Source organism: Mustelus asterias, unplaced genomic scaffold (genome assembly GCF_964213995.1).
Source record: "Mustelus asterias unplaced genomic scaffold, sMusAst1.hap1.1 HAP1_SCAFFOLD_2935, whole genome shotgun sequence".
In the NCBI taxonomy this organism is placed as follows: Eukaryota; Metazoa; Chordata; class Chondrichthyes; order Carcharhiniformes; family Triakidae; genus Mustelus; species Mustelus asterias.
In genome coordinates, this window is record NW_027592880.1 from 717 (window position 1) to 19,713 (window position 18,997).

General features: G+C 52.1%; 1 protein-coding gene across 1 annotated transcript; it reads right to left on the reverse strand.

The window, feature by feature from the left end:
- Positions 1-8,081: 8,081 nt before the first annotated feature.
- LOC144490142 (CHRNA7-FAM7A fusion protein-like) lies at positions 8,082-18,626 on the reverse strand. The gene is made up of 5 exons (XM_078207950.1): positions 18,572-18,626; positions 14,904-15,098; positions 10,957-11,043; positions 10,136-10,245; positions 8,082-8,600 (listed from the first exon to the last, which is right to left on the reverse strand). Exons 1-5 carry the CDS (start codon positions 18,624-18,626, stop codon positions 8,082-8,084), a joined length of 966 nt encoding a protein of 321 aa, XP_078064076.1.
- Between the last annotated feature and the right edge of the window lie 371 nt (positions 18,627-18,997).

Genomic DNA, 18,997 nt, shown 5'->3' on the forward strand with positions numbered 1-18,997 from the left:
GGGATCAGATTGGTTGCGGAGGTGGGGGGGGTCGCAGGAGGGCTAAAAATAATGGAACCTGTCCAATCCAAGAAGGCCTGAGGCTGAGGGTGAGGCCTAAACTCCAACACGAGGCCTAGTGTGCCCAATATTGTGAGGGGGGTGCGGGCGGGGTGCGGGATTAAAGACCGGGAGAGGGAGGGAGGGAATGAGAAGATGATTAGATCACTCAAGAACACTTGGAAAAATAAAATATTTAAGTTCTGGCCCCGTTTAATTCCCCTGAATCCAGGGCGAGAGAACGGGAGCAGGGTCAAATCTACAGAACATTTTAAGAGGTTCATTGGAAGGCGATTCTTTTGTTTCCTTGCTGAATATATCGACAAAGTAAGTGGGTTTTTTGTGAAGTTATATTTGAGTGGGTTCCTATGTCGGTAACTGTCAGGGTTGGGTCGAGGGAGCAGGTTATCGGTTAGAACGATACTGGGCAAGTTTGGCGTCCGATTATAGTCCAGCTCTGTATCTGTATTGGGAAGGAATGTCACGAGGTTTCAGCGTCGAATTTTAGGTAGAAGCAGAAGGCTGGGTTGCGGTTGGAAGGCCTTTGGCCTACTGGTCAAGTGGGGGGGAGGTCCTCGGGATCTTGGCGATACGGAGGCCCGTTCCGCTGCCTGATTGTTCAAGTGTGGCATGGTGGGAGACGGGTACACACTCTAAAGATGCCCGGGCTTTTAATTTTTAAAATGTGGAAACTCAAGGGCAGGGGGGGGTGGGGTAACCTTACGCTGAGGCCCCTCCACAAATTGAGGCCTCTTGGGGCTATGGACAATCTGGGGAATAGGCCCTTCCAAAACGGATGATGTTGGCAGGCCCTCTCGTTTCTTCCGCCCGCCTTTGCCTTTCTCTCAGCGCGCCCAGCCATCTTTGTACCTTCGCACCTCGTTCTCCAAGGTCTTGAGGGGGGGGAAAAGAAGCCTCGATCAATGCCAAGGGGAGGGGGCCTAGCTTTCGACACGAGACACGGAGATCTTTTTTCCCTTCTTGCTTAATCCTCGGTTCTCCAGGATGAGTTTGGGTTTGGGGGGGGGGGGGGGGGCGGGGTGCGTAGGCCGGTCACGAACGGCCAGCTGCGACAAAGCGGGCAATTGTTTTGGACGCCTCGGCGGCCATTTTGAGGCCTGCCGGGTGTGTGCCAACTAGGCGCCCTTTGACAATAATGAAAACGCCTGAATGTTTTCGAATTCGACTCAATGTTTGTAATCTTTGACGTTTGTGTGAAGCGAGGTGACTCTTTTTATTTAAGAAACAAAAGTTTGTAATACTTCCTGACCCAACACGGGTTCCAAACCGACCGTGGCCGCAGGGAGACAAAGCAACGGGGGTCCTCACAGAACGTGGCGGCGCTTTTAGAAACCATTTTTTTTTGTTCCCCCTCCTTTTTCCGCTTCCCTCCCGCAACTCCCCCTACCCCAAGATGGACTGGCAGCAGCGGCTGGGAGTCATAGCACTGAGGGTGAGGCCATTCGGTCCCTCCTGTGAGTGCTAGTTCTTCGAGAGAGCTGGCCCTTCGGCTCCCGGAGTCCTGCTTCTTTCCCAGCTCCCGATTTTGCCCCCCGATTTGCCCTGCCGGAGGTTCGGTTGGGATCAAATTCCCGCCTGTGCCCTCAGCTTTGTGGGGCAGTTGGGGGGGGAGTTGCCAACTGTTTCACGTATGTTCTCTCCCGGAGGACGCCCGGGCTGAGGGAGCGCCCTCTTTTCGCCCTTAATTCGAGAGGCCCCGGTGTCGAGGAGTGCGTCGTGATGGAGGAAGGCGTCCCTCCCGCGGGATGTCACTCCAATCCTACCCGGAGGAGTCCAGGGCAATCCTGGAGAGTTGGCAACCCACTCACCCTCAACCCAAGGGGCAATTTCTTTCTTAAAAAAACATCAGGGTCAGACTCCTGGCCTCTGGTGGCGTGAGGGGGGGCGGTGGTGGCCGACTATCATTGGGCAGAGATTTCGCACTTCCCGCCACTCTGGGAAGGAGGGGGAGGAGGGAGAGTGGGCACTAGGACCCCAGTGGCCACCTGCATCACCTGCTTTGCTCAGCCTATCGAATCGCGGCATTCAAGGCGCGGCATTTCCTCCCCGGCTTCCTGATTGGATGGTTTAATTTTTAATTCCTGGTTTGTTTTGCTTCAAAGCGGCCAATCAGGGAGTCCGTAGCCAGGTCGTCTTAAAGGGCCATTCCACCAAGGGGAGTTGGTGAGGTCGGAGGTCCCCAGTTGGGTGGGGGTGTGGGGTGTGGGGGGAGGGCGGGGTGGGTGGGATTCGAGTGGAATGTAATAAATACTCCTGATTGTGACATCTTAAACATTAAAGGTTTTGCTGACAATTTATTTAATATTAAAAAGGCCTTTACAACAAAACTGGTCTCAGAGATTTGTATTATGTCTGTGTGAGTGAGTGCGTTAAATTATCTATTAGAGTCTCAAGTAGGCTTACATTAACACTGCAATGAAGTTACTGTGAAAATCCCCGAGTCGCCACACTCCGGCGCCTGTTCGGGTAACACTGAGGGAGAATTTAGCATGGCCAATCCACCCTAACCAGCACGTCTTTCGGACTGTGGGAGGAAACCGGAGCACCCGGAGGAAACCCACGCAGACACGGGGAGAATGTGCAGACTCCGCACAGACAGTGACCCGAGCCAGGAATCGAACCCGGGTCCCTGGCGCTGTGAGGGAGCAGTGCTAACCCACACTGCGCCACCCATGATGAGAGAGAGACAGAGACATGGAGAGAGAGAGACACAGAGAGAGGGGTACAGAGACAGACAGGCAGAGAGAGACAGAGGGAAAGAGAGATAGACAAAGAGAGACAAAGAGGCAGAGAGACAGAGAGAGAGAGACAGACAGAGAGACGGAGAGAGACAGAGAGAGAGACAGAGAGAGAGAGACAGAGAGAGAGACAGAGAGAGAGAGACAGAGAGAGAGACAGAGAGAGAGAGAGAGAGAGACAGAGAGAGAGAGACAGACAGACAGAGAGAGACGGAGAGAGAGAGAGAGAGAGACAGACAGCCACTGAGCATGATGATGGGGCTTGCATTGGGAGCAGGCCAGGGATTGGGGCCTGTACCCACGGGAAGCCTGCCTGTGCTGATGCAGCATCTGAAGGTCTGGGCTCCAGAGGAAGTGGCTGGTCTTTGCAATCTCCCTCACCCTGAGTAATGAGTGATGACAACTGGAGGGTGAGGGACGGAGAAAGCGAGTGACGGCATCAATATGGACTGAGGCCTGTTTCCCAGAGAGTGCAGGCCATCCTCACCTCGATCCAGCATTGCAATAACCCGGGGAGAACTCAGCACCACAACAATCTGTCTCCCTGATCGAGAGAGCAACAAACTGGTGAACCATTGTTGGTTCCCACCAGGAGTGCTGAGCCATGGTCTGGCCAGTACTATGAGTCTGTAGATATGTTACTGTTGGGGTTAGGGTTGGGCTGTTCTACCTGTTAATATAGTCCTATGGTACACTCCAGTTGGCTCCGCCTCCTGGGAGAGGTATAAAGGTCACTGCTCTGCCTGGTGACCCTTTAGTCTGGGATTGTATATTGTATATAGTAGCTCCGTTATTGTTGGCAATAAAAGCCTTTATTTCCCGGGTACATCCAGCCTCCCGTGTGATTTATCGCGCATCAATTTTATTGCCAACAAGAAAATTTTTTTTTCAAAAAAAACCAAAAGAAAACATGGAGCAAATGCTGAAACCCGAACGGCTTACATTGGACCCACGTGCGGCGGGAGCATCGAACACTTTCGACCACTGGTTGAAGTGTTTCCAAGATTACCTCGACCCCTCCACAGCGGTCACCGACGACGCCGACAGACTCCGGGTCCTCCACGCGAGGGTAAGCGACGCTGTATACTTAGCGATCCGTGGGGCCACCGACTACAAAGGGGCCCTCGAGCTTCTCAAGAAGCGATACAACAAACCGCCGAATGAGATCCATGCTCGACACCTTCTAGCCACTCGACGGCGGCAGCCCGGCGAAACGACGGAACAGTACGCGTGCGAGCTTCAGCAGCTAGCCACAGCCAGCAACTGCAAGCCAGTGTCGGCAGCCCAGTACATGAGCGACCTAGTTCGAGATGCATTCGTGGCGGGAATCGGCTCGTCGTACATCCGCCTTCGGCTGTTGGAGCAAGGTAACCTCGACCTCACTAAAACCATAGAGTTAGCTGACGCTCTAGAAACGGCCTCCAAAAGTCTGGCGATGTACCCCGACGACCGGGTGGGGACATTGTGGCAGGTGCAGCCGCAGGCTCCACTTTATTCAGCGGGTTCGAAAAACTGCGCGATTGCGTTTCCAGCCTCGGACCTGACGACGGCAGCAGCTCCAGGCGGCCCGCGGTGTTACTTCTGTGGGGGGGGGTGAAACACCCTCGGCAGCGATGTCCAGCTAAAGCGGTGTTGTGCTCCACAGACACACACGCACACAGACAGACACACCAACACGCACACACTCACACACACAGACGCACACAGACACACACACGCACACACACGCACACAGACAGACACACCAACACACACACACACGCGCACATTAGACAACCTTAATCTGTGCAAGTTGAACTTTTATTTAATTTAAAAATATGATTTGACCACAACTAGAGAAAGCCGGGTGCTACAGAGAGCGATGTGGGTCGCCGTGTAAGCCTCCTGTGTTTACCCCACAGGGTATAGTCTAGTCTGGTGGACCCCATGCCCCCTTCCCATTCACTCCCATTGTACACAATCCCAATCCCAAACCATTCCCATTCACTCCCATTGTACACAATCCCAATCCCAAACCATTCCCATTCACTCCCACTGTACACAATCCCAATGGACCCAAACCCCTTCCCATTCACTCCCACTGTACACATTCCCAATCCCAAACCCCTTCCCATTCACTCCCATTGTACACAATCCCAATGGATCAAACCCCTTCCCATTCACTCCCACTGTACACATTCCCAATGGACCCAAACCCCTTCCCATTCACTCCCATTGTACACAATCCCAATCCCAAACCCCTTCCCGTTCACTCCCATTGTACACAATCCCAATCCCAAACCCCTTCCCGTTCACTCCCACTGTACACAATCCCAATCCCAAACCCCTTCCCATTCACTCCCACTGTCCACAATCCCAATGGATCCAAACCCCTTCCCATTCACTCCCATTGTACACAATCCCAATCCGAAACCCCTTCCCATTCACTCCCATTGTACACAATCCCAATCCCAAACCCCTTCCCATTCACTCCCACTGTCCACAATCCCAATCCCAAACCCCTTCCCATTCACTCCCACTGTACACAATCCCAATGGACCCAAACCCCTTCCCATTCACCCCCACTGTACACAATCCCAATCCCCTTCCCATTCACTCCCACTGTACACAATCCCAATCCCAAACCCCTTCCCATTCACCCCCACTGTACACAATCCCAATCCCAAACCACTTCCCATTCACTCCCACTGTATACAATCCCAATGGACCCAAACCCCTTCCCATTCACCCCCACTGTACACAATCCCAATCCCCTTTCCATTCACTCCCACTGTACACAATCCCAATCCCAAACCCCTTCCCATTCACCCCCACTGTACACAATCCCAATCCCCTTCCCATTCACTCCCACTGTACACAATCCCAATCCCCTTCCCATTCACTCTCACTGTACACAATCCCAATGGATCCAAACCCCTTCCCATTCACTCCCATTGTACACAATCCCAATCCCCTTCCCATTCACTCCCACTGTACACAATCCCAATCCCCTTCCCATTCACTCCCACTGTACACAATCCCAATCCCAAACCCCTTCCCATTCACTCCCACTGTACACAATCCCAATGGACGCAAACCCCTTCCCATTCACTCCCACTGTACACAATCCCAATCCCAAACTCCTTCCCATTCACTCCCACTGTACACAATCCCAATGGACGCAAACCCCTTCCCATTCACTCCCACTGTACACAATCCCAATCCCAAACCCCTTCCCATTCACTCCCACTGTACACAATCCCAATCCCAAACTCCTTCCCATTCACTCCCACTGTACACAATCCCAAAGGATCCAAACCCCTTCCCGTTCACTCCCATTGTACACAATCCCAATCCCAAACCCTTCCCATTCACTCCCATTGTACACAATCCCAATGGACCCAAACCGCTTCCCATTCACTCCCATTGTACACAATCCCAATGGATCCAAACCCCTTCCCATTCACTCCCACTGTACACAATCCCAATCCCCTTCCCATTCACTCCCACTGTACACAATCCCAATCCCCTTCCCATTCACTCCCACTGTACACAATCCCAATCCCAAACCCCTTCCCATTCACTCCCACTGTACACAATCCCAATGGACGCAAACCCCTTCCCATTCACTCCCACTGTACACAATCCCAATCCCAAACTCCTTCCCATTCACTCCCACTGTACACAATCCCAATGGACGCAAACCCCTTCCCATTCACTCCCACTGTACACAATCCCAATCCCAAACCCCTTCCCATTCACTCCCACTGTACACAATCCCAATCCCAAACTCCTTCCCATTCACTCCCACTGTACACAATCCCAAAGGATCCAAACCCCTTCCCGTTCACTCCCATTGTACACAATCCCAATCCCAAACCCTTCCCATTCACTCCCATTGTACACAATCCCAATGGACCCAAACCGCTTCCCATTCACTCCCATTGTACACAATCCCAATGGATCCAAACCCCTTCCCATTCACTCCCACTGTACACAATCCCAATCCCCTTCCCATTCACTCCCACTGTACACAATCCCAATCCCAAACTCCTTCCCATTCACTCCCATTGTACACAATCCCAATGGATCCAACACCTTTCCGTTCGCTCCCGTTATCCATTGGTGGCTTTATGAAGGATGGCTCGGTAACCTCTGACCCATGGTTAACCGGTGACCTGTCCTCCAGTTGTCATTCCGATTGGAGTTTGGATAAATTGGAAGGGAACCATTTTCCCAGCAGAGTTCCGGTTCTCCCATGGGTATCCGTGGAAAGTTCCTCCTGCGTTCCTGCATTGCTGACGGACTGAGGCGGCCATTCATTGGTCCAGACTCAGATGTTCTCCTGATATCAGACAAGGCTTCCCAATAACTGAACCCAAACAGCAGCCAAGGTAACGCAGGGAGTCCGAATAATGCAGTGCGTGATTCACTGGGTAGTACACGCAGAGAGAGAGAGAGAGAGACAGAGAGAGAGAGAGAGAGAGGACAGAGAGAGAGAGACAGAGAGAGAGAGAGACAGAGAGAGAGAGAGACAGAGAGAGAGAGAGAGAGACAGAGACAGAGAGAGAGAGAGACAGAGAGAGAGTGACAGAGAGACAGAGAGAGAGAGAGGACAGAGAGACAGAGACAGAGAGAGAGAGGGACAGAGAGAGAGAGAGAGAGAGACAGAGAGAGGGAGAGACAGAGAGAGAGAAGGACAGAGAGAGAGACAGAGAGAGAGAGAGAGACAGAGAGAGAGAAGGACAGAGAGAGAGAGAGAGAGACAGAGAGAGAGAAGGACAGAGAGAGAGAGAGACAGAGAGGCAGAGAGAGAGAGAAGGAAAGAGAGCGAGAGGTAGGGAGAGAGAGACAGAGAGAGAGAAAAAGACAGAGAGAGAGAGACAGAGAGAGGGAGAGACAGAGAGAGAGAAGGACAGAGAGAGACACAGAGAGAGAGAGAGAGGCAGAGAGAGAGAGAAGGAAAGAGAGAGAGAGACAGAGAGATAAAGAGAGAGAGAGACAGACAGAGAGAGAGACAGAGAGAGAGAAAACGACAGGGAGAGAGAGACAGAGAGACAGAGAGAGAGAGACAGAGAGAGAGAGACAGAGAGAGAGAGACAGAGAGAGAGACAGAGAGAGAGACAGAGAGAGGGATGGAGAGAGGGAGAGAGAGAGACCGTTATGGAGTTAGATAGAAAGAGAGGGAGAGACCGAGAGAGAGAGAGAGAGACAGAGAGAGGGGATGAGGCGGGGTACGGGGAGCGGAGTGAGAGAGGGGGGGTGGGTGAGAGGGGGAGCGGGGAGTGGGGGACCCCCAGGTCCTCACAGATAATCTTTGGAAACGGCCTCTACGAAGTTGGGAGCAGACATGAGGATGGAGATGGTGGAGACAATATTGAGAACAGCGAAGGTGACCAGACACATCCTGTCCAGGACGGCAGCGGCGAACCTCCACTCATTACAGAGCGAGTCCTCGTCATCCCGCCCTCGCAGGCGGCCGGACAGGTACTCCAGCTCCTGCAGGATTCGGCCTAGCTGGGGATCGCCCTCCGAGGCCCAGCGAGGGGGCATCAGGCCCCCATTAGGGACGGCCAGGTAGCTGCCAGGACCCAGGCCCATGTCGGCCTTGCGGGGGCCGGGGTAGGGGCTGCCAATGTCCTCTAGGCCCCGGAAGCCCAGGTAGACCAGGTTGCCGTTAGGGGCCTGCTGCTCCGCGGAAACCCGTTCGCTCTCGGAGCTCCGCCGCCTCGGGCCTAGTTGACAGGTCGGCCTTGGAGCCTGGGCTCCGGGTCGTTTCATCCGCAGGAACCAGGCACACCACTGCAGCAAGACTATCCGAACCTGCGGAGGGGAAACGACACGTCAGCACACTGAGATCGGCGAGGAACAGGAGGCCATTCAGCCCCTCGAGCCTGCTACACAGGAACAGGAGGCCATTCAGCCCCTCCAGCCTGTTACACAGGAACAGGAGGCCATTCAGCCCCTCGAGCCTGCTACACAGGAACAGGAGGCCATTCAGCCCCTCCAGCCTGTTACACAGGAACAGAAGGCCATTCAGCCCCTCCAGCCTGTTACACAGGAACAGGAGGCCATTCAGCCCCTCTCCAGCCTGCTACACAGGAACAGGAGGCCATTCAGCCCCTCCAGCCTGTTACACATGAACAGGAGGCCATTCAGCCCCTCAAGCCTGCTACACAGGGACAGGAGGCCATTCAGCCCATCCAGCCTGCTACACAGGAACAGGAGGCCATTCAGCCCCTCTCCAGCCTGCTACACAGGAACAGGAGGCCATTCAGCCCCTCAAGCCTGCTACACAGGGACAGGAGGCCATTCAGCCCATCCAGCCTGCTACACAGGAACAGGAGGCCATTCAGCCCCTCTCCAGCCTGCTACACAGGAACAGGAGGCCATTCAGCCCCTCAAGCCTGCTACACAGGAACAGGAGGCCATTCAGCCCCTCTCCAGCCTGTTACAGGGGAACAGGAGGAGGCCATTCAGCCCCTCTCCAGCCCATTACACAGGAACAGGAGGCCATTCAGCCCCTCTCTCCTGAGCCTGGTACAGAGGAACAGGAGGCCAATCAGCCATCCCAGCCTATCCCCAGCATTCAATCAGCTCACAGCTGAGCCTGTAACTTAACCCCACCTAATGTCTCTCTCTCTGTCTCTCTCTCTGTCTCTCTCTCTGTCTCTCCGTCTCCCTCTCTCTCTGCCCCCCTCTCTCTCTCTGCCCCCCTCTCTCTCTCTGTCTCCCTCTCTCTCTGTCTCCCTCTCTCTCTGTCCCCCCCTCTCTCTCTGTCCGCCCCTCTCTCTCTGTCCCCCTCTCTCTCTCTGTCTCCCTCTGTCTCTGTCCCCCCTCTCTCTCTGTCCCCCCCTCTCTCTCTGTCCCCCTCTCTCTCTCTGTCTCCCTCTCTCTCTGTCCCCCCCTCTCTCTCTGTCTCTGTCTCTCTGTCTCCCTCTCTCTCTGTCTCCCTCTCTCTCTGTCTCCCTCTCTCTCTGTCCCCCCCTCTCTCTCTCTCTCTCTCTGTCTCTCCCTCTCTCTCTGTCCCCCCCTCTCTCTCTCTCTCTCTCTCTCTCTCTCGGTCTCTCTCTCTCTCGGTCTCTCTCTCTCTCGGTCTCTCTCTCTCTCGGTCTCTCTCTCTCTCGGTCTCTCTCTCTCTCGGTCTCTCTCTCTCTCGGTCTCTCTCTCTCTCGGTCTCTCTCCTTCTCGGTCTCTCTCCCTCTCTGTCTCTCCCTCTCTGTCTCTCCCTCTCTGTCTCTCCCTCTCTGTCTCTCTCTCTCTCTCTGTCTCTCTCTCTCTGTCTCTCCCTCTCTGTCTCCTTCTCTCTCTCACACTGGATTATTCTCCCCCTACCCGCCCGCAGTTTGAGTACTTACCCATTTGGGTAAGGTTCCCTCGTTGGGGTTGTGATAATGATACTGTAACACAAACACGGTGGCGATGACGGACAGCCCCACCATCACCATGATACTGGCAAAATACTGACCTGCGGAGAGCAGAGACATAATTACTGACACATCAACGCACCTCTCCCCAGGCGCCTGAGGGTTAGGGGGATTGGCCAAGCTAAATTGCCCCTTAGTGTCCAAAGATGTGCAGGTTAGGTGGATTGGCCATGCTAAATTGCCCCTTAGTGTCCAAAGATGTGCAGGTTAGGTGGATTGGCCATGCTAAATTGTCCCTTAGTGTCCAAAGATGTGCGGGTTAGGGGGATTGGCCATGCTAAATTGTCCCTTAGTGTCCAAAGATGTGTGGGTTAGGGGGATTGGCCGTGCTAAATTGTCCCTTAGTGTCCAAAGATGTGTGGGTTAGGGGGATTGGCCGTGTCTCAGAGGAGGTGGGTTAGCCTCACAGCGCCAGGGACCCGGATTTGATTCCCGGCTCGGGTCACTGTCTGTGCGGAGTTCGCACGTTGTTGTAATCCCTCGTGTTTGGGGGGGTTAAAGAGCTGCGGGGGTGGGGGGTGGTGATCGAATCGGGTGTGGGAGTGGGGTGGATTGATGAGTTCCCAGCATGCCCCTCTCCCTGGGTATCCCGGCCCAGTTGGGGTGAGGCCAATCAACGGTTCGGGTTGACGCAACCGGCTCATGGTCCAATCAGGAGTCTTGGTTTCAGCGTCCCCGGGTGGTTTTGACGCCCCCTGTGGGATGGCCCGGCTCCGTACAAGCGGGCACCATCCCTGCCCGGTCGTGCCTACCTATCAGCGGGATGGAGTCAGAGGTGGCGGGCATTATCTCAGCGACCAAAAGCATGAAGACAGTCAGCGAGAGTAAGACCGTGATACCTGGGGGCAGCGAGAAAGGCCACACGGTTAGAACCAACAACTCCGAACATTTATATAGCACCCAAATCATCCCCACACCCATTCCCCAATTAGACTTCAACCCCCGTGCCACCTGGGGGAAGGCCCCAACCGGGATCTTGGGTTCATGTCACACTGTGTAAACCCCACCGTTTGGCCTGGGATTGCAAAATCCTAACTGTCGTGGCTTTGAGATAATTCACACCCCGTGATTATCCCTCTCTCTGGCTCGCACTGTCTGTACCTGTAAAGTAAGAAGTCTCACAACACCAGGATAAAGATCCAACAGGTTTATTTGGAATCACGAGCTTTCGGAGCGCCGCTCCTTCATCAGGTGAGCGGAGAGGTCGGTTTCACAAACACGGCGCATATAGGCCGAGACACAATAATGGTTGGAATGCGAGTCTTTACAGGTAATCAGTTACCAAGCCGTCCTCGTGCATCAGGAACATTATTTAAAGACATTAACATCTTGTTAGTGTCATTCCCAAGTTCCGCACGCATGGGGACGGCCTCAACCGGGATCTTGAGTTCATGTCACACTGTGTAAACCCCACCATTGGGCCTGGGATTGCAAAATCCTAACTGTCCTGGCTTTGAGACAATTCTTTAACCTGTGATTATCCCTCTCTCCACTCACACTGTCTGTACCTGTAAAGACTTGATTACCTGTAAAGACTCGCATTCCAACCATTAGTGTGTCTTGGCCTCTATACGCCGTGTTTGTGAAACCCACCTCTCCGCTCACCTGATGAAGGAGCGGCGCTCCGAAAGCTCGTGATTCCAAATAAACCTGTTGGACCTTAACCTGGTGTTGTGAGACTTCGTGCTGTACCCCACCCCAGTCCAACGCCGACATCTCCACATCTTGAAGGAGAGAGAGACACAGAGAGAGAGCAAGACAGAGAGAGAGAGAGATTCAGGGAGAGAGAGAGAGAGAGAGAGAGAAGAGAGACAGAGAGAGAGAGAGACAGAGAGAGATAGAGGCAGAGAGAGACAAAGAGAGAGAGAGAAAGAGACTGAGAGAGAGAGATAGAAAGAGACAGAAAGAGAGAGACAGAGAGGGAGAGAAAAAGAGACAGAGACAGAGAGAGCGAGAGAGAGACAGAGAAAATCAGAGAGAGAGGAGGAGGTTACAGAGATAGGGAGGGGGCGTAGGGACTGGAGGATGTTACAGAGATAGGGAGGAGGTGTAGGGGGCTGGAGGAGGTTACAGAGATAGGGAGGGGGTGTAGGGGCTGGAGGAGGTTACAGAGATAGGGAGGGGGTGTAGGGGCTGGAGGAGGTTACAGAGATAGGGAGGGGGTGTAGGGGCTGGAGGAGGTTACAGAGATAGGGAGGGGGTGTAGGGGCTGGAGGGGGTTACAGAGATAGGGAGGGGGTGTAGGGGCTGGAGGGGGTTACAGAGATAGGGAGGGGGTGTAGGGGCTGGAGGAGGTTACGGGGAACATTAAAAACTAGGAGCAGGAGTAGGCCATCTGGCCCCTCGAGCCTGCTCCGCCATTCAATAAGTTCATGGCTGATCTTTTTGTGGACTCAGCTCCACTTACCCACCTGCTCCCCTTAATTCCTTCACTGTTCAAAAATCTATCTATCCTTGTCTTAAAAACATTCAGTGAGGTAGCCTCAACTGGGCAGGGAATTCCACAGATTCACAACCCTTTGTGTGAAGAAGTTCCTCCTCAGCTCAGTCCCAAATCTGCTCCCCCTTATTTTGAGGCCATGCCCCCGAGTTCTAGTTTCACCCGCCAGTGGAAACAACCTCCCTGCTTCTATCTTATCTATTCCCTTCATAATCTTATCTGTTTCTATAAGATCTCCCCCTCACCCTTGGAGTGTAGGAGGGATTGAGAATTTTATAAACCATGTGATGCATTTTGGAAGGTCTATTTCAGATGGGAAATATACAGTAAATGGCAGAACCCATAAGAGTATTGATAGGCAGAGGGATCTGGGTGTACAGGTACACAGGTCACTGAAAGTGGCAACGCAGGTGGAGAAGGTAGTCAAGAAGGCATACGGCATGCTTGCCTTCATCGGCCGGGGCATTGAGTTTAAAAATTGGCAAGTCATGTTGACGCTTTATAGAACCTTAGTTTGGCCGCACTTGGAATATAGTGTTCAATTCTGGTCGCCATACTACCAGAAGGATGTGGAGGCTTTGGAGAGGGTGCAGAAAAGATTTACCAGGATGTTGCCTGGTATGGAGGGCATCAGCTATGAGGAGAGGTTGGAGAAACTTGGTTTGTTCTCACTGGAACGACGGAGGTTGAGGGGAGACCTGATAGAAGTCTACAAGATTATGAGAGGCAGAGTGGATAGTCAGAAGCTTTTTCCCAGGGTGGAAGAGTCAATTACTAGGGGGCACAGGTTTAAGGTGCGAGGGGCAAGGTTTAAAGGAGATGTACGAGGCAGATTTTTTACACAGAGGGTGGCGGGTGCCTGGAACTCGCTGCCAGGGGAAGGAGTGGAAGCGGATACGATAGTGAGTTTTAAGGGGCGTCTTGACAAATACATGAATAGGATGGGAATAGAGGGATATGGTCCCCGGAAGGGTAGGGGGTTTTAGTTCAGGGGGGCAGCCTGGTCGGTGAGGCTTGGAGGGCCGAAGGGCCTGTTCCTGTGCTGTAATTCTCTTTGTTCTTTATTATTGGTGAGCAAGGGCTGAGTGAGTTGAGGGGGGGAAGGCGGTTTGATGATGAGGGAGAGAGATTCAGTCAAATCAAACCAAATCAAATCCATATCACATCGCGCCATCCTAACACACAACTCAGCAACCACACACACTTGTCCCTCCCCATTCTCCCCTCCCACCACTCACACGGGGAAACGGGGCAACAACACCAATTAATACCGTGTATACCTCATAGTCATCCCAATAATCTCTCCCTCAATGTCAACAAAACAAAGGAGATTGTCATCGACTTCAGGAAGCGTAAAGGAGAACATGCCCCTGTCTACATCAACGGGGACAAAGTAGAAAGGGTCGAGAGCTTCAAGTTTTTAGGTGTCCAGATCACCAACAACCTGTCCTGGTCCCCCCCATGCCGACACTATAGTTAAGAAAGCCCCACCAACGCCTCTACTTTCTCAGAAGACTAAGGAAATTCGGCATGTCCGCTACGACTCTCACCAACTTTTACAGATGCCCCATAGAAAGCATTCTTTCTGGGTGTATCACAGCTTGGTATGGGCTCCTGCTCTGCCCAAGACCGCAAGGAACTACAAAGCTCGTGAATGTAGTCCAATCCATCACGCAAACCAGCCTCCCATCCATTGACTCTGTCTACACTTCCCGCTGCCTTGGGAAAAGCAGCCGGCGTAATCAAGGACCCCCCACGCACCCCGGACATTCTCTCTTCCACCTTCTTCCATTGGGAAAAAGATACAAAAGTCTGAGGTCACGTACCGACCGACTCAAGAACAGCTTCTTCCCTGCTGCTGTCAGACTTTTGAATGGACCTACCTCGCATTAAGTTGATCTTTCTCTGCACCCGAGCTGTGACTATAACACTACACTCTGCACTCTCTCCTTTCCTTCTCTATGAACGGTATGCTTTGTCCGTACAGTGCGCAAGAAACAATACTTTTCACTGTCTCCCAATACATGTGACAATAATAAATCAAGTGTTAAGTTGATCTTTCGCTACACCCTAGCTATGACTGTAACACTACATTCTCCTTTCCTTCTCTATGAACGGTATGCTTTGTCTGTGTAGAGCGCAAGAAACAATACTTTTCACTGTATCCCAATACATGTGACAATAATAAATCAAATCAAATCAAATCAAAAGTCAGATTTCTGGAGTCGAAATCCCGAGAATTACGGGAATGGGACTCACCCAGCGAGATTTTCTCCCCGGATTCAGCAGGCAGGACAAAAACGAGTAACGCCATGCAGGACAGTAGGACGCAGGGGATGAGCAGGTTGAGGGCATAGTAGAGAGTGCGTCGACGAATTGTGATGTAGAAGGTCACATCCGGGTACGGGGCCTGGCAGCACTCGTAGTAGATGACGTTCCTCTGCCCTGAGACACCTGGACGCAAAGACGTCGACATCAGAACACAGGAGGGGCAGAGCAAGGGTCAAGATAAGTGTGAGGTTATTCACTTTGGAAGCCAAGACAAGGCGGCAGATTACTTCCCGAATGCTGTAAATTGGGAGAGGGGAGTGTGCGGCGAGACCTGGGTGCATCATAAGAAATAGGAGCAGAATCAGGCCACTCGGCCCATCGAGTCTGCTCCATCATTCAATCATAGCTGATATTTTTCTCATCCCCATTCTCCTGCCTTTTCCCCATAACCCCTGATCCCCTTATTAATCAAGAACCCATCTATCTCTGTCTTAAAGACACTCAATGACCCGGCCTCCACAGCCTTCTGCGGCCAAGAGTTCCACAGATTCACCACTGAAGAAATTCCTCCTCATCTCTGTTTTAAAGGATCATCCCTTTAGCCTGAGGTTGTGCCCTCTGATTCTAGTTTTTCCTACTACTGGAAACATCCTCTCCACTTCCACTCTATCCAGGCCTCGCAGTGTCCTGTAAGTTCCAATAAGATCCCCCTTCATCCTTCTAAACTCCAACGACAGACCCAGAGTCCTCAACCGTTCCTCATCCGACAAGCTCTTCATTCCAGGGATCATTCTTGTGAACCTCCTCTGGACCCTTTCCAAGGCCCGGCACATCCTTCCATCGAGTCTGCTCCATCATTCAATCATGGCTGATATTTTTCTCATCCCCATTCTCCTGCCTTTTCCCCATAACCCCTGATCCCCTTATTAATCAAGAACTTATCCATCTCTGTCTTAAAGACACTCAATGACCTGGCCTCCACAGCCTTCTGCGGCAAAGAGTTCCACAGATTCACCACTCTCTGGCTGAAGAAATTCCTCCTCATCTCCCAGTTCCTGAAGGTAAGCATGCAGGTGCAGCAGGCGTTAAAGAAGGCAAATGGTATGTTGGCCTTCATTGCGAGAGGTTTCGAGTACAGGAGCAGGGATGTGTTGTTGCAATTACACAGGGCCTTGGTGAGGTCACACCTAGAGTATTGTGGGCAGTTTTGGCCTCCTTTTCTGAGGAAGGATGTTCTTGCTTTCGAGGGAGTGCAGCGAAGGTTTACCCGGCTGATTCCGGGGATGGCGGGGCTGATGTACGAGGAGAGATTGACGAGGTTAGGATTGTTTTCACTGGAGTTCAGACAAATGAGGGAGAATCTCATAGAGACTTATAAAATTCTAACAGGACTGGACAGGGTAGATGCAGGGAGGATGTTCCCGATGGTGGGGGGAGTCCAGAACCAGGGGGCCACAGTCTGAGGATTCGGGGGAGACCATTTAGGACGGAGGTGAGGAGACATTTCTTCACCCAAAGAGTGGTGAGCCTGTGGAATTCATTCCCACAGGAAGTAGTTGATGCCAAAACATTGAATGTATTGAAGAGGCGGCTGGATATAGCACTTGGGGGCGAACGGGATCAAAGGTTATGGGGAGGAAGCAGGATTAGGCTCTTGAGTTGGATGATCAGCCATGATGGTGATGAATGGGGGAGCAGGTTCGAAGGGCCGAACGGCCTCCTCCTGCTCCTATCTTCTATGTAAGGATGAAATTCCAGATGGATTCTCAATCGGACGTCACTCCAGCCGGAATGGGTATCCACTTCCACCCCCTTGACGTATCAGATCATTGGGAATCGGAGCCAAGAACAAGGCCACTCAGCCCTGCCCTAATCCTGCTAACCCCTTCAATACGACCTGATTGTGACCTCATTCCCAGCTGACTCCCCCAATAAACTTTCACCCCCCCCCCTTCGTTCATCAAGAATTTCTCTCCCTCTGCCTCAAAGGGGGGAATTTTTCCGTCCCGCCAGCCAAGGGAATCGGATGTTACGCTGCGGAGGTTAATCTCCTTCTGAGAAGCCACGGCAAATCCCCCAAAGAGGAATCCCTCGCTTTGTAATCTGTTCAAAGTGTTTGGGAAGGTGTGAACTGTTCTTCATTCACGTTTAGAGGTTCATTAACACTCGCTTTAAGTGAACAATTAACAAGTTATTTATTTAACCGACCGGGAACTCTAACTAAACAAGTAACATCCTGATTGCAGTAAGATATTCCTGGAATGCTGTTCAAATAAATACAAGGATCATTCATTACCCAAAAAATAATAATAATTTAGTCAGTCTCAAAAAATTATATAACTAGGTGCAAAGATGTGCAGGTTAGGTGGATTGGCCATGCTAAATTGCCCCTTAGTGTCCAAAGGTGTGTAGGTAGGGTGGATTGGCCGTGCTAACTTCTCCCTCAGTGTTACCTGAACAGGTGCCGGAGTGTGGCGACTAGGGGGAATTGCACAGTAACTTCACTGCGGTGTTAATGTAAACCAACTTGTGACACTAACAAACAAACTTTATAAAACTGAGTTAATGCATTTTGGAAGGTCCAATGCATGTAGGAATTATACAGTAAATGGTTGAACCCTTAGGAGTATTGACAGGCAGAGGAATCTGGGTGTACACGTCCATCGATCACTGAAAGTGGCAATGCAGGTAGAGAAGGTAGTCAAGAAGACATACGGCATGCTTGCCTTCATCGGCCGGGGCATTGAGTTTAAAAATTGGCAGCTGTACAGAACCTTAGTTAGGCCTCATTTAGAATATTGTGTTCAATTCTGGTCGCCACACTACCAGAAGGATGTGGGGGTTTGGAGAGGGTACAGAGGAGGTTTACCAGGGTGTTGCCTGGTCTGGAGGGTGTTCGCTATGAGGAGAGGTTGGAGAAACTCGGTTTGTTCTCACTGGAACGGCGGAGGTTGAGGGGGTGACCTGATAGAGGTTTACAAGATTATGAGGGGACGGACAGAGTGGATAGTCAGAAGCTCTTTCCCCAGGGTGGAAGAGTCAAGTACTCGGGGACACAGGTTTAAGGTGCGTGGGGAAAAGTTTAGAGGAGATGTGCGAGGTAAGTTTTTTTACACAGAGGGTGGTGAATGTCTGGAACGCGCTGCCCGGGGAGGGGGTGGGAGCAGGTACGATAGCGGCATTTAAGGGGCAACTAGACGGATACATGAATAGGATGGGAATGGGAGGATACGGGGTCTGTAAGTGCGTACGGTTTTAGTTCAGGCATCATGATCGGCACAGGCTTGGAGGGGCCGAAGGGCCTGTTCCTGTGCTGGACTGTTCTGTGTTCTTTGTAATAGCAGTGATAGCTATGAAAACAGGAGCACTAGAAAGACAGGTTTCGTTTACAGAACCCTCTCTCACAGACTGAGAAACCCTCCGAAATGTTCGCATTCTCTGAAGTCTCAACAAGACATTAGTCAGACTATCATGCGGGGTAAGGGCTTGTAGAAAACTATATGGAAAATTACGCTCAGTAACAATTTTATCTGCCTTGTTCAGAGGACAATTTGTCCGTACAACAAGTGTTTAGGGTGCTACGTAAATTCTGAGTGCGCCGGGGCCGCCGTGTGTTCAGTTTTGACACAGACCCTCCCCCACCCTCCGACACTTACCGATTAGATCCCACTCTCCGTTGGGGATGAATTCCGAGATGTCAGCGACCTCCATTCGGAGGTCCAGGAGCCAGCCGTCGTAGGTCCAGGAACCAAACTTCAGCTTGCACTTCTGCACGTCGAAAGGAAACCAGCGCACATCGATGCTGCAGGAGCTCGTGAAGATCCCTGTTCGTCAGAGCAGAGGGAAGATTCCTCCTCAATCAGTCATTTGCTCAAACCGAGGACCCCCGTCCTCCCCCCCACTCTGGAATTGGTTCAACCCCTTACTCTGGGAGTTGGTACATTCCAAAGACCCCTTACTCTGGAGTTGGTACATTCCAATGACTGCCCACTCTGGAGTTGGTTCAACCCAAAGACCCCTTACTCTGGAGTTGGTGCGGTCCGAAGACTCCTTACTCTGGAGTTGGTTCAGTCCAAAGACCC

What these genes read in the sequence shown, in the direction of transcription:
- LOC144490142 (XM_078207950.1), bottom strand. Translation starts at nt 18,626, where the DNA reads ATGGAGGTCGCTGACATCTCGGAATTCATCCCCAACGGAGAGTGGGAT. An exon ending in CGGAGAGTGGGATCTAATCG is followed by an intron (nt 15,099 to 18,571) that starts GTAAGTGTCGGA and finishes CTTTGCGTCCAG; the next exon opens with GTGTCTCAGGGCAGAGGAAC. An exon ending in CGGGGAGAAAATCTCGCTGG is followed by an intron (nt 11,044 to 14,903) that starts GTGAGTCCCATT and finishes CGCTGCCCCCAG; the next exon opens with GTATCACGGTCTTACTCTCG.